Source organism: Diorhabda carinulata, chromosome 3, assembly GCF_026250575.1.
Source record: "Diorhabda carinulata isolate Delta chromosome 3, icDioCari1.1, whole genome shotgun sequence".
In the NCBI taxonomy this organism is placed as follows: Eukaryota; Metazoa; Arthropoda; class Insecta; order Coleoptera; family Chrysomelidae; genus Diorhabda; species Diorhabda carinulata.
In genome coordinates this window covers 25,670,271-25,685,855 of record NC_079462.1, presented here as the reverse complement: position 1 = coordinate 25,685,855, position 15,585 = coordinate 25,670,271, and the positions used below count along the sequence as shown (strand labels likewise).

Sequence of the window (15,585 nt, the reverse complement as noted above, 5' to 3'; positions counted from 1 at the left end):
AATTCAAAAACAAAAACTAGAAAAGCACTTGCTTAAACATCACATATAAAAAGCAAATTCATACTAGTATTAGAAAATACTTATTAGCGAGTATAAGGAATAAAATCACCAAACAAAAATTTTGAAGCTCGAGACTGATATTTCAAACTCTTCAAACTGAGTGGCATGTCGATAACAAATTAATTTCTTTTTGAATTGCCAAGTAGCTATAAACTGCGTCACAATAATTAGGAAATATTGAACGATAAACGATGTGTGTTGACTTACGGCTGTTTGTATAATAAATTCAAAGAAAGCTTCAATCTTTAAGTTAGGATTGTGACGCATTTCATAATTGTTACGAGATCTGGTTATTAAATAACGAGCCTGTGTACCTAGAGAGCGTCCTAGATGGGTGGGGTAAAATACGAATAAGGCGTTGCGTATCTACATATCTTGTTTATGCACGTCCCAAAACACGTTTCCGTCACTTTTATAGTATTTGTGCAATAGCGGTTTGATACGAACGTGTTTTCTTCTCGTGACAAAAAGCCATGTGTGACAAGAAACAGGAGCAACGTATCAATCTCAAATTTCTGGTTAAATTGAAAAAAATTCCAACTGAGTGCAATAAATTGTTACAAGATGCCTATCTCGTGCGCGCTTGTTTGAATGGTGTAATCGCTTTAGGGAGGCTGAAGATGATCAGCGCCCATGTCGCCCTGTGACTGCTTCAACTCCGGAAACAGTGACCAAATCAAACAAATTGTGCGTGCAGATCGTCGAATGAGCATCCGGTTGATTGCCTAGGCTGTAAACGCTGATAAAGAAACGGTTAGAAAAATTACACAATTACAATTGAAATTGCACAAGACAAAAGTCTGTGCGAAGTTGGTGCCAAAAAAATCTGACTCTTGACCAAAAGTATTTGGCTAGTAAGCGCACTCCAGTGCTCGAACACCCGCCGTACTCATCAGATTTGGCACCGTGCGCCTTTTTTTTCCGAAGATAAAATCTGCTTTGAAAGGAACCCGATTTGAGTCGATGAAAGCCGTAAAGCAAAAACGGCAGAGCTCCTAAAGGCACTGACCAAAGAAGACTTCCAGCACTGATTCGATCAATGGAAAAAACGTATTTGAAGTAAAGACGGCAATATTTCACTTTTGCACGTTAGTCTCTGTTAGCGGTGAACGTCAAATGTAAACATAAGTTATGTTTGAAATCTCAGCTGACCCAGGCCTCTTTTCAGAAGTTTTGCATAATAAAAGGCTTATGACACAATGGCTAGATATCGTGCTACATTAAGTTTGAGTTCAAGCTCATCTGAAGAGAAAAATAATGTCTGAAGACGAAAAATAGATCGATGTAGACAATGCTATTTATAGAAACGTATAACAACTTGGCTTTTTTCGAAGGATTTTGAATAACTAAGCACACATTTACAGCATCTTTAAAATACAGCTTGGATTATCAACTTTTTAACTCGTTTACATGAGAGACCATTACTAATCGATTATTGGACCATTTCACAACTAGGCTAAAGGGTCCTTTAATTCAAAGTAAACTTCATTTAAAGTGCCAGTTAAAGTAGGATTATGAAGCCGGTCGTTATAACGATATTTTTATTTTTTAAGTGTATCATTTCTATTTTATGGACAAATGAACCCAATTGCTCAACTCTGCTTTCGAACCCCCAATCATTCATCTTTTTTAATGCTATTATTAATTTTATACATTCTTATGTGTCATTTTATGTTCAAAATAATGAGTAGCTAGTGCCTCAATTTTGCAGCTCCCTGTAGTTCTGATTTTCATTTGCAATCAGAAATTTATTTTATTAGTTATCGCATTGCAAAATAGTTTATCATAAATAAATTAAATTATATTAAACTGATAAAAAATAAATCTTCAGTACTTGTGAATATCAGTACTTCATATATAATCAGATATTCTTAAGAAATATCGCGAGTTGGTGATGAAATTGAAAATTTATATGGAAAATATGAGTTTCCTGGCAATTATACTCTTGTTGCAGGCTTTAGTATGTGTGGTAAGTTATGGATAATATTTTTAGACTTTTCCAGTCTGTGGTTGACGCCAAGAATACTTCATTAAGTTACAAAAGTAGCGCTCCTATATTTTTATATTTCCGTGTTCTAAAATAACTACTATCATGTGGAATATTACCGTATATGATATGTAAGTTTATATAAATATATCATAATTTACATAGATAACATTGTGCCGCAATATCTATATTCAATGGATATGTGGAAAATTTAATTCATCTCATAATTGACCTAATGGATAAATAGAATAAAAAATAATCTACCTACGTACAAATGTAGTGAATTATCTAATACCACAAAATTACCGCATTTTAATAAAAATGTTTGATTAATTTGAAAACGCATGATATAATTTTTTTGGGTAGCGAAGATATCCACACGGGTTTGTAAATACCTTATTTTGTGAAAAATATTTGGTACTATACAACATGATCAGTAAATTGGCAAACCATAAGAAATTAACCAATAACTGTGAACCTCAGTAACGGGGAACACCAAATAGCTTTAATGTGGAAAATAGTGTACTGTCAACATTAAGTGGTCACTTTTATTTTAATAAAAATATTTTATCAGATTTTAGGTTAGGACATTTTCTTGAAATTTAATAACAAATATTCGTACAACTAAATTTATATGGTACCATCTCGTTTCACAAAAGAAATGCTAGTTTCCATTTTGGGTAATAGCCTCAAAAAAACTTGATTTATATTGTCCACAATTTCTATTCCGCTATAACATGTTTTATAACTTTTTACTAATTATTTGTTAAAATTTTCAATATGATTAATATTCGACAAACATCTTGAATCTCAAATGCTGTAATGTTTTCGCGACATATCCATTCATTTGAGTTCTTACGAGTTCAAAGAGGCTAAGTTCACAGAGTTAAAGTTGAAATTCTGTTCAAATAACATGGCTCTTTTTTGAGTAACTCCTCCTCTTTGGTTATTAGCCAAAGGTAGATTTCTAATTTAGCATTTAGTGGAGCACCTGGAGCGTTCATACATATACAATCATACAAACCTCGGAATTTCGTTACAGTGGGTGAAAAAAAAATGGAATGTTGAGCTAATAACATAAATTAAAAAGTTTACCTATTGAAAATTTGTGCTTTTGAATAAAAAAATGCATAATTGTAATAATTTAAATAGTATGAGGCACATTAGGCTGTAATAGTTTAATACATAACGAGTTGGGAAAGTGATACATTTCGCGCTAGGTATTCCTATTTTGCACGAGCAGCGTAGCGGCGAGTGCTGAAACGTAACGTAGCATCACGTACAGTTAAAACATGTATACATAATTAAATTGCATTTCAAGTATTACAATTTCATTGCACTGATTTATTTGATAAATATCATATTCTACGGATTATTTATCAGAATTAACAATTCTGCTCAAACAGTTTCAAGGCTATATAAACAGAAATGCTAATCGTAACTAAATTGATCTGCATAACACTTTTTATCGATTAGAAATTTTAAGGACTATTCAAATTGATCTTGAATTTATAATATCAGAGATAACATATTTATCTTTGGTTTTCAAAATTATTATAGAATTTATGACAAGAATGTAGATTTTATAAATTGTTGGAAAAACTATATACTTTGTTTTGTAATTTCTCCGATTTATGATAATATATTGTAGTTTATCCTCCAGGTTACAAAAATTGAAATGGTCTTTTTCAAAAAACATTAAAGATTGTGGTATTTCTTCTGACTTTTACTACTGCATTAATTCTCCTTTCTCTCTCTCGTAAGCTGTTGTGCATCTTTCCTAATCCTAGCCAGGCCATTAAATTATTTATTTCCAGTTCTTTCACAGTGTAGTAAAGCTAAATATAATACAATTTCCATAACTGTATAATATATATTTCGAAATACATAGAATTTAAACTGCAATATGACAATTTTCTTACCTCAACTACTCAATCCGAAATTAGATCAATTTTTTAAATTGAAAGAGATTGTGGAACGGTTATTGAGAAAATCGACGTAATCAAAAATAATCTGATAGAACTTATTCGGCTACACACTATATTTTATATGTTTCAGACTTCTGCGGAAATTATAGTGAAGATCCCTAATGGAGAACTTATGGGTCGGAAAGAATATTCTTTGAGAGGCATATCATTTTATGCTTTTCAACAAATACCCTTCGCAAAGCCACCAATAGGAAATCTCCGTTTTGCGGTAAAGTATTCTATTATGGAATTATGTATTGTTTCTAGAAAATTAACTTTTTATTTTCAGGACCCACAACCAGCTGAAAAATGGGAAGGTGTTTTAGATGCAACAAAAAATGATAGAATGTGCTATCAACAATCTGACTTATTTCATGTGAATCTTACGGCACTCCAAAATGAAGATTGTCTCTATTTGAATGTATATACCCCAAGAGTGAGTATTTTTTCTTTCGTCCCTATCTTATGTTTGAAAATATATTTTTTAACGTACTTAGGCACTGCAAATACTTTAATAACTATCACTTCATTCTTTATATCGCCTGGAATGCCCTATATCGCTCGCTGAGTATCGCTGAGCTATCAATATTTAACTGCTTCTTCTGTAAGCTCCTACCTTTTATTCACTAGTGCGATGTCCAAGAGTATGCTATTAGAACCTTTCAGAATATTTAGTAAACTGCTTCCAGAAACACACCATTCGTTTATTGCTTCCACAGTAACTTAATGAGAGGCGTCGTTAGATGGTGTACAGGAGTGTCCTCATCACAATATTTATAAAAGAATATACAGTTCTGATTCCAATGCTATATTGGATTGCGGAAAATGAAATGAATTACTCCAAATATGGTGGGTGACCGAAATTCACTCAGGGTGGCCTCATTATTGGGTATGTGGGTGATTATATCAACAAAAAGGGTAATACAAGATTCTCTAATGTTATTCGTTGGACCAGAAAATTTCCGTGACGTTTCTACATAGATAACTAGCTAGCATTTTGGGTTCAAGGACATATAATATTGAAGGGAATCAGTCCTTAAGTATGTAAACGTAGTTGAGATTATTCTAAAGAATAAATAAAATGATCTTAGATCAAAGAAATTATTTTTGAAATAGTAGAAAAAATAAAATATATAATGTAATAATCACAGAAACGTGTAATCGATAGAAAGCAGGGATCTAAAAGTGAGGCAATTGAAATGCAATATTTTGTAAGAAATGGTGAGAAAAACAAATGGACATCAGTAGATGATTGAAATAGGCCAACAAATGAACGTCAGAGAAAAATTTGGAGTAGATAAACAAAGAAAAAGTGAAAGAAGTGAAAAGTAAGGCTAAGAAAACAAAGAACTGAGTGGAAGAGGACGCGTTTTTACGACTTTCTACTTCTTTTGCTGACAATTTATACACATTTGTATGAAAAAAGCATTTTTCATTCGTGGTAGATATACTTTTTTGACTCACCTCGTTTATCCAATACTGATGCAACACAAATTTTGATTCTGATAGCAAGCAATATACTTTTCTTTTATTGCCTTCTCCATGGATCTCATCCGTACTGTTTCATTGTTCTTGTTTTAAGTATTTCTCTCCATGAGTCAGAAAATTATGTTTAATATTTCATTTTGTAGGATCCAACAACAAATGCAGCACTTCCAGTGATGTTCTACATCTATGGTGGCGGATTCGTAAACGGAGCTGCAAATTTTGATTTTTTTGGGCCGCATTATCTAATGGAAAATGATGTAATTGTTGTGACAACCAATTATAGAGTTGGACCGTTTGGTAAGCTAACACTAAGCACTAAGCCAAACCAGAACATACTGCTGTTTTTTCATTAATATTCACGAACTTGAACCTTGAAATCAACTAAATCGCAGTAGTTTTAATTTAGTCACATCCCCTGTTACCTCACAAAGTTCGAAAACTTTATTGTTTATAAGTATTTCAAGAGCTATTATGGAAAAAAAAGTTTATAGGTAACAGTAAAACAGTGATACCTCTTTTATTTTCTATCTAGAAGCTTCGGAACCTTCATCAAATTTCTTTATTATAGACTTATCTATATTCAGTTTGGGACTGATTGAAGGCAAACATATTCTCTAAGACGAGTATAGCTCCATAGTTGTGAAACATACTGATTGAGAATTATTCTATATACTAGCAGTTTTAATAATAATTTTTGAGCTTTGTCTAGTATTTTTTCTCATTGTTTGCATAAACTTTTTATAAGTTTATTAGTAAAGTTGATAAGGGAAAATTTTGGTTTGTTTATTTCAATTCGCCATTTGTTAGTTCAGATAATTGAATTTTGAAGAAATTTCTTTGCTCCAGTAGAAATCTAATGAAATCAATTAATTTGAAGTCACCTGATTGAAGAAAACCAATAGTACAACATTATACTGAAAACAGATCCCATGCGCTGTTTTACTTTTTCTTGTTGCCATGAATACATATTGATTTATTTCGATTCTGACGTTTCAAATATTTAATATTTCAATAAGTCACATTTGGTTATGGTACTGACTGCTAATGAAATTATTGAATCAAACATCAAAAATATATAAAAAATTAGAGTACAGCGAGCACATCCTATAACGGTACTCTATACATTAAGAAAGTGTGGAAAAATCCGAAGTTTGCACAATAAATAAAATGATTTACATAAAACAAAAATCAAAAATGTTATTAAGACATGTCATTATTCTTTGTTTTTTCCTTTAGATCTATTAATACAATAATTTCAAAACTAGCTTTTACCGGCTTCGCTCGCATCGAATCCATTAAATAAGCATCAGAAATCATTATAATAGAAAAGATCGAACTCTGTAGCTAAATTAGATCTTTGAATGTAGAAAAATTGCCAAAAACCTACAAAAATCCATAACTCCACATTGAATGTCCGCGCCTAGCTCCTCTCCAACTCAACCGATTTAAGTGTTCAAAAACTTAAAAGAAAGAGGGTGTTTCAGCGAGTGTTCTTAAGCGAAAACGAAGTCTCTATCTTGAATAGATATATTGAGGATAGAACGTGTGTATGTGAAAAACTCCCATAAGTAATGAACAGGGGGAAATCGCATTTGAGTTTAACTTGAGAATGATGAAAATTAGATGAAATCCGATGGTTGATGGCTAATCTGTGCATCAATACCTTTCATTGAAAAAAAAAATTAAGCAAATCGGACTCGGAAGAACATGTCTCAAATGCAAATTCATCAGTTAGTTATCGCCAATTTAGTACTAAAAATAGTGAAAATACTTATCACCTTATTGATTATTGTTTCTACGAAATATTGTTGTGTTCCTTTGAAATGACTGAATCAATACTAAAATTAATTTTCAGGATTTTTATCTACTGGTGATGAAACGATTACTGGAAACTTTGGACTTAAAGACCAAAAATTAGCCTTAGAATGGGTAAGGGACAATATCAAATATTTCGGTGGGGATCCAGAAAAAGTTACTATATTTGGACAAAGTGCTGGAGCAGCATCAGTAGCTTACCTTCTGATGAATCCGGAACTAAATGGTAATTAGATTAAATTTAAAGCGAAATTTCTATTCTAGTATAGACCGACTAGCATGATAAATGACGAAACTCTGAGAATCAGTTACTTCTATGTTGCCCACAAATTGATTGTGTTTTTGAGTTAAAGTAAATGTAGTCCAATACAAAATATGTCAGTAATATTTGCTGATAAAATCCTTCATAAATGTGACAGCGCAGAAGAGCAGCATCATATTATCTATTTTCAATATAGAAATATATTCAAGGTAGCTTAAGTGCGATGAAAATTGTAGAGCGTCGTTTCATTTTGAATTATCTTCATGCTGTAGGTTTATTTAGAGCCGCAATAGCTCAAAGTGGATCCTCGTTATGTCCTTGGTCGTACCAGAGAGAATATAGGAATATGGCGTACAATTTAGCTAAAGGAATTGATAGTAGCTTTAGCAATGAAAGTAGCTCTCAAGAATTATTGGATTTTTTGAGGAGTAAGGATGCCAATAATATAAATACAGTTGCAGCTAGTTTCAAAGTAAGTAACATCATTGATATTTGCTTATAGTTAAAATGTAGTATTTCAAAAACTAGTTATATTCATAGCCAGTAAAGTAAAGCTAAAGGGACGTAGTTCTGTAGATGTCAACTTTAAACTAGTATAGGATTGTGTGTATGCTCTGAACAGTTGGGTGATAGTTGTCAAGTCACGGTAGTCTAGGTATTGGGACACGAGGTTGATAAAGAAAACGCTAAAAAAACTACATCAATACCATTAAATGGACCAGAGCCTTACTGCGACGTTGTTAAACAGAAAACTACATGGCATGGTGAGCTAAATAGACATCTTAAGTTTATTGGCTCCTTGTGTAGATTCTGTTGATTAGAGAAAGAAACTGCGAAACACATTTAACTGCAATTCTCTACCTATAATTGGTCATAAAAATAGGTTTAGATATATGTTCAGTATATGGTTCCAAAGATAGTTTCAAAATTCGACAAAGTATTGTTGAAAACGAAACGAGACTATCAAGGAGCGTTATTAAAATAATTTCAACAACTACATTTTGCTTTTATTTATATTTCATACAATATTTATAGGATTCAAAATAAGCTGAACGGAAATTATGCAATACTGTTTAACGTAGAGTATCATAGACGTAATTAACGCTATCAGAGATGAACAGAAATGGATCACATAATAGAGGATTGAATGTTATTTAGATTGACTGAATTCCCTATTCCCGCATAGTTCCAGACTCCTTTACAATGTTGGTTCAATGTGTAAAATAAGCTCAACATCGAATAAAGAATCTATCTACAATTTTACATATGTGTATGAATGAACATTGAAAAATAAATTGGAGAAGAACATTTTTCTATCAACAAAATTGAATCTACAATCTTTAAAAACAGGGAATTTGATGAGAATGGTCTTCTTCAAAATATAAGTAGCTAATACACTCATGTACTTACAACATGTTTATTTTAGCAAACATATGGCAATGAACAAATTATTCAAGGATTTTGGTTCACTCCAGTCATTGAACCTAACCACGAGAATGCATTTATTACAGAAAATCAATATAGCGCTTTAGAAAGTGGGCATATGAATCGAGTTCCTCTCATGATTGGAATAACGTCTGAAGAAGCGATTGCCAGAGCTGCAGGTAATCATAAATATTAGAAAATGCTCAGTTCCTTGTATTGTCCTTTAAATATAACTACGTTATAACTGTTTGGGTCATTAACATTCAGTACCATTCAGAAATTATTTTCAAATTAACATTCCAGTATATTCAGTATTAGAAGCAGTATTACTGTTACTAATATATGCTAATACTAGGTATACGAGTAGAATATAATTTGATAGATTTAAGATCTATACGCTGATCGCCATATTTGCCTATAAAAATTTAAGTTATTGTGACATATTATTATGTTTAAAGATATTTCATTGTAAACTAATAGTCTTTGCTGTGAGGGAAGAAGTAATATTAAAGTGGCCGCCATCAACTTTTTAAATTTTAAATTTAAATGAAGAAAAGGATGAAAAAGGTATAAACTCTTTTCCAAAGTTAATATTACTTAAACAAAATGAAAATATTCCTAGAAAAAAAAGTTCAGCAATAATATATCACATCCAGAAGGCCATGATATTGAATACCCACCAAACAGTTTATTATTTGAGCCCAGACCGATCATTTCCATACTTGTATTCGGGATAGGTAAATGATCTCGGCTCTAAGCTGAGTAATGCATAATAATAATTACAATGATCAACACACCAACAACCATAAGAAAAATGTGATGAAGAATCTAAAGCATCAATCCGACAAATGCAATGCAGAAAGTGTCACCAAACATCAGAGACCATAACATTTGCTCGTAGTATGTTAGCTAGTAGTAACTATCTGCGCCGATGTAATCAAGTGTCCAACATCATTTATCAGAAACCTGCCAGTTCAGTCTTCTTAATGCCTATATAGCGTACTACAATAACCTGCCGCTGAAGGTGCTCGAAAATGATAATTTTAAACTCTACTACGATAACTTCAGTAACACCGATAGACAGATTTCGAATAACAGATTTGACATCGTGGTGTTTGATTGAAGAGTGAATACAGTTCTTCTTGTCGACGTAATCATACTGAACACTCATAACGTTTTCAACAATCTAAAAATCGGCGGGTGTAATTTGGGCGCTAACCATTCTTCTTTACCTGTCTGACCAAGAAGGGTAGATAATCCGACATGTATTTTCGGCGCCAAGAAGTACAGGTAGGTCGAGTCATAAAATAACCCAATAGAAGGAAATTTGATAGATTTTTAAGTAGGTTAGGTTAGGTTAGGTTATGTAAATCTCTTATTTTATATGTAATATGTACTTAAGTACTAAATAAAAATATAAAGAAATATAAAATTTACTTTATTCTGTAGTGTTACAAAAATGTTGTGAGGAAACTTTATTAAGGGCAGATTTTTCATTTAAAAAAGTGCAAAGTAGCCCCCTCTAATGGTAAATTTTTTCAGACCTTAATTGATAATAGGTCATTTCTCTTATAGGAAAATCTAAAAATATATCTTATTATAAATGTCGGTGATTTAATAAATAACTGTATTTCATAAATCATGTACTTCAGTCGGTTAGCGCCCAAATTACACATAGGATTAAAATGACCCTTCGGTCTTGGCGCAAAAACAGAATATGCCCTATAACAATACAGTAGCGGCCTACGTTTATGGTGGATGTTTTGTATAAACAAAAACTTGTCTCCGTACAAGGTAACTGTCGAAGATGTTCCCGATTTTTTTGACTATACATAGACTATAGGCGCAACTTATGGAACCCTAAATTCATACAGATTGGCCATATCTCAAATAGCGGAGCAAAATTTCAGACTTAAGCGTTTTTTCAAGGAACTTTTTGGAAAAAGACCACCTAGCGCCAGGTACGAGAACATTTGGGATCCCCAAATAGTATTGTCCTACGCTTAGAACCGAAGATATTAGCCTAGAGGCCTTAAGCAAGAAGACTACAGTTTTGTTAGCCCTGGCTACTAGCCATCGAATACAAACTTTAACTTTAATTAATATCAATCCAACCTCATAAAATCATAATAAAAAATCAGAGCGTTTGAAAACATCTGCAGTAAATAGATCTCCATCTCTTTTGGTTCTACCTTTCCTTGATGATGATCCTCAATTATGTATAGCAAAAGCACTTAAAAAATATATTACCGAAACTGAAAATTTAAGAAACTATTGTGATTGGCTTTTTATCACTTTTAAAAAACCCCATAGAAAAGCATCTGCTTTTACTATCAGTCGGTGGATCAAGCGGGGTGTTCAAAGGATTCGATTTACGATTTACGTATTTAATTAGTTACCTCGGTTAACCGTATAGTTTAAAATGAAAAATTTTGAGTTTATCTGTTGTTGCAATAAACTTTAAACATCTACATATTTATTATTTACAAGACTATAACTAATAGATCAAACAAACTTACCTTAAGTGATATTCGATCTTGATTTACGGTCTCGTTGAAGTGAAGACCCTCCCTCCCTATAAACACCCCTTGCAACAACAATTTTAAAGTGACTCAAGTAAGTGTAATAGATAAAAAAACCGATTTCTTTGAATATTGTAGTCCAGGAGCGCCGAAGCGGATGTACTACCTATTTATTATTTACTCCAACGAGACCGTAATATAATCAAGAACAAACCTCACTTAAGGTAAGTTTGTTTGATCTACGATTATTAATTATATCGCACTTGAGACTCTGCAGCACCTTCGCGAAATTTAGATGTGATATTGAATACTTATCACACTGGGCGCAAATTTATTTCGTAAACTGAACTAAATCCTTTGTATCCGGAAGAGGTAAATGATATCATCATTCAGATGAGTGATGCATTAATCTTTGGCGTAATAATAATAAACTCCTCCACAAAATTTTGTTTCAGGTAGTTTATTGAAAGAAATAATAGAAAAGCACCGAATGAGAATGAAATAATTAAATGACTAAATTAGAAAAATATTTGACAAAAAACTTAACAGGCCGATTGGCATGGTATTATTACTGTATCATTTAGCTTTAGAAATGAAAATAAAAAATGAAATGAGCATTTGAAAATCGCAACATACTTAAGACGCAATGGTATAGTTAATTTAATTAAACTTTTCTCATCTCAATATTTTAGAAACTTTTCCAATACCTAAATCTGAAATATAATTTCAAGGTTTTATATTTCTCCTAGCGTCCGTCTTTTTTCACAATTTCATTTTGCTGCTTTGATAAGTTTTTATGATAATAAACTAGATGTCTATCATAATTTCTTATTGTTGTAGCGTCAAATTTCATATCTACTGTGCATTCGTATGAAAACGACATAACTAGATTGGTTAACAAAAATATGCATTTAACGGATCCAGCTATTAAAAAAGAAGCAGGGGAGGAAATCCGAAGGATATACACAGATGGATTGTTACAAGATAATCCAGGAAAAGCGGTTAATGTAAGAACTAACAATGGTAGAAATTCTACTTAAATCAATAGTATTTTTAGTATTTTAGTGATATGGAATTTACTAGAAGTGTAATTACTCATGCAAAATTACAAGCGCAATTCAGTGATGTGTACTTTTATCAATTCTCTTATCACGGAGCAATGGGAGGCAATAGACCAAACATAGAGGGTAAAGTTAACCATTATTAATATCTTTCTACTCTTAAAATGAATTCACGTAATCTTTTTATAATATAAAATGGAAAATATAGCGTATTCAATCAATTTAGCGATAATTATATAGTACTGTAAACCATTCTTTTTTCATATTTATTATATATTTTCTTATCTGAAAATAACCCGTAAAATATTTTCAAAGTTTGCTCCTAGAGGTTTTTTGACCAATAACTGGTGACTTTCTGGTACAATTCTTCAATATTGTATTATACTCTCATTACTTTTTGTTTGTAGACACGTAAAGATCAAAATAATCTTTTATACCTGTTAAATAAACAATTTTTTCTTGAATTCTCGTGAGGTGTACCTTTGCTTCGAAAAATTTGATTTGTAATGCTTATTTATATTTTTTAGGTGCCTACAAGGTAGGACACTCAGAAGATAGCCACTATTTATGGGCTGTTGCTAATCATACCTACTTAAACAATTATTCCGCATTGGATGTGGCTACTAGTGATAGATACAGATTATTATTTACAAATTTTGCTAAATACTTGTAAGTGTTGATAAACCTTTCTTTTGTAAAGTGAAAGAAGGAGATGAATGAATGCTTCTATAAGTAGTGAATCAAAAAAATGTTGTCATGGCCATTTGAGGAGATGAAACAAAATAAAGAGAACTAACACAAATTGAAGGCACTACTAACAAATTGGGAATTTTGTCGTTAGTGACGTCTACAGTTTTAATCTCTTTGCCTTAAATGAACTCACTTTCGGTTAAGACTGTTTCTTACTTTTTGTACTTGTTCTCAAAATGTATGAGAAAGGAAATGACCTTTAGGAAATTGGTCATTATCCTAGTAAGCTTGAAACTCAATGCAATCCTTTTATGGATCCAGTTGCTAATGCTTTATGTTTTAAACATTGTACTGTTGTTTGGAGAAGTAACTTTTTCTCAACTGTAATATCAGTTTGTGATATAATTAAATGATGGAATCATACTAAACATCAAATGTATATAGCCTAAACTCACAATGACGTATTATATCAGTTACCGAAAAGTCTGCATCGTCCCACATTTCCCAAGTTTTTCGTCTTACCATTAAAAAATAACACAGATTCGACAGGAAGAAATAACATGATTATAAGTAAATAATACCTGGATTGAGAGATAAGTGTATGTGAATGGTACATGAAAGTAGAAATTTAGAACAAAAGCTATAAATTTTTAAGAAAACAAGTGATAAGGTTCGAATCAATAAAAAAATAACATGAGTATATCGCTATCTTTTTTTTATGAGTAGACGAAAATTTCTCAAGTTGAGAAAAAATCTTAATGAATTGTTTGAAAGTTATTTGTCAGTTGATCACTTGAAACAGTGTCTTTGTGCAATGATAAAATTAAATTAGATTGAATTAATATTAGAATAAATTTTTTTCTAGAAATCCAACTCCTGAAGCAGTTCCACTTCTAAACAACATTATATGGCCAAAAGTTAAAGCAGACGAATTTGTTTATTTGGACATTAATGAAACTCTAACATTACAAAGCAATCCCAAAGTACAGACTTATGAAAATTGGGTTGCTCTTTATGAGAAATACGCCGTGAAACCTTATGATACATTTTAGATTTGTAACAATAAATTATTGAAGTACTAAATTACATTTAATTTCTTATTATTTACATACCAAGATTACCTCAACTAGCGACATGTAATATCGAAAGCTTTACAGGAAAACAGAAACCAAAAAGGGAAAGATATGAAAAAAAAATGAACAAAAACAATATATTAATATACTATGGAATACCACAAGGGAAGAGATTATCTGAAGAAGTCGGCTACATAATACATAAGAAATTAGAAGAACAAATACAAAGTTGGAAAGCGAGGGCAGAAATAATACTTAGTTATTGAAATGATAACGAATCAAAACCAAAAGAAAACCATAATAGTATATGGTCAAACGAAGAGGATAAAATTGATATCAAAAAAATATTCTGGGATGAACTAACAGAAGTAATAGAAGAATCAAAGGGGAGATTGAATACAGGATATTTAATGGAAGGGTAGGTCTAAAAGATGAAGAATATGAAACAGTCATTGGAAACTATTGACAAAGTGTCAGGATTTTTTCACTCCCCTTTCCCCTTCCCTACCTCTTCCGTTGCCAGGTCGTTGCCCCCTTCCCAAGCTTTTCCACTTTGCAATGGAGTAATTCAGTTCCTTAGCACCCAGCTCCGCTGCTTCTTCCAGACATTCCAATGTTTCACTCTCCACGCATTGTAGTTGTTTCGATACCCATTTTCCCAAGTCTAGAGCCTACTGTGCAGTGACCGGTAATTACTGCTACGACCCTTCGGATCGAGGCTTTCCCATAGCCTAGTAGTTCTGTTGTCTTCCTCTTCTGTAGCACCAGCCACTAGGAGCGTGAGATAACACAGTCATCTTTATTACTCCATCTCTTGCCGTGCTCTCCTTCTAATGTTCTATCTTTCGGGTCTCTCAGCAATTTAATCGGTAGTAGTGGCAAGCCCACCGCTTCGTCCCCGCTCTTGGTCGTTCGCAAATTGTCTGACATTTGATTCCCTTCTACATTACTGAGTCCAGGTATCCAACAGAGTCTAACCTTTCGATCACGAATCCATGACAGGGTCAGAGAGGGTAGCCGAAAATTAGGTCTTGTATCTCCTAGTGAATAAAATCAGTACGGTCCCCATTTCACACAAGAGTTAAACGAGGACCAGAAATTGGCAGCGACACTACGTGGTAGAATCCAAATTTAAAGATGAGGATAGAAGAAACTACACTTATGAATCAACAACAAAGAAAATAATAATAGAATATGAATCTATAAAAACATACAAACCACGAAATCAAAACATA

General features: G+C 32.4%; 1 protein-coding gene across 1 annotated transcript; it reads left to right on the top strand.

Moving 5' to 3' along the window:
- Positions 1–468: 468 nt before the first annotated feature.
- LOC130891687 (juvenile hormone esterase-like) lies at positions 469–14,365 on the top strand. The gene is made up of 11 exons (XM_057796564.1): positions 469–2,029; positions 4,106–4,243; positions 4,304–4,450; positions 5,646–5,799; positions 7,358–7,543; positions 7,852–8,051; positions 9,006–9,183; positions 12,367–12,533; positions 12,584–12,713; positions 13,115–13,256; positions 14,143–14,365. The coding sequence occupies exons 1-11, from the start codon at positions 1,955–1,957 to the stop codon at positions 14,327–14,329; spliced, it is 1,704 nt and encodes a 567-aa protein (XP_057652547.1). The 5' UTR covers positions 469–1,954; the 3' UTR covers positions 14,330–14,365.
- The last annotated feature ends 1,220 nt before the right edge of the window (positions 14,366–15,585 follow it).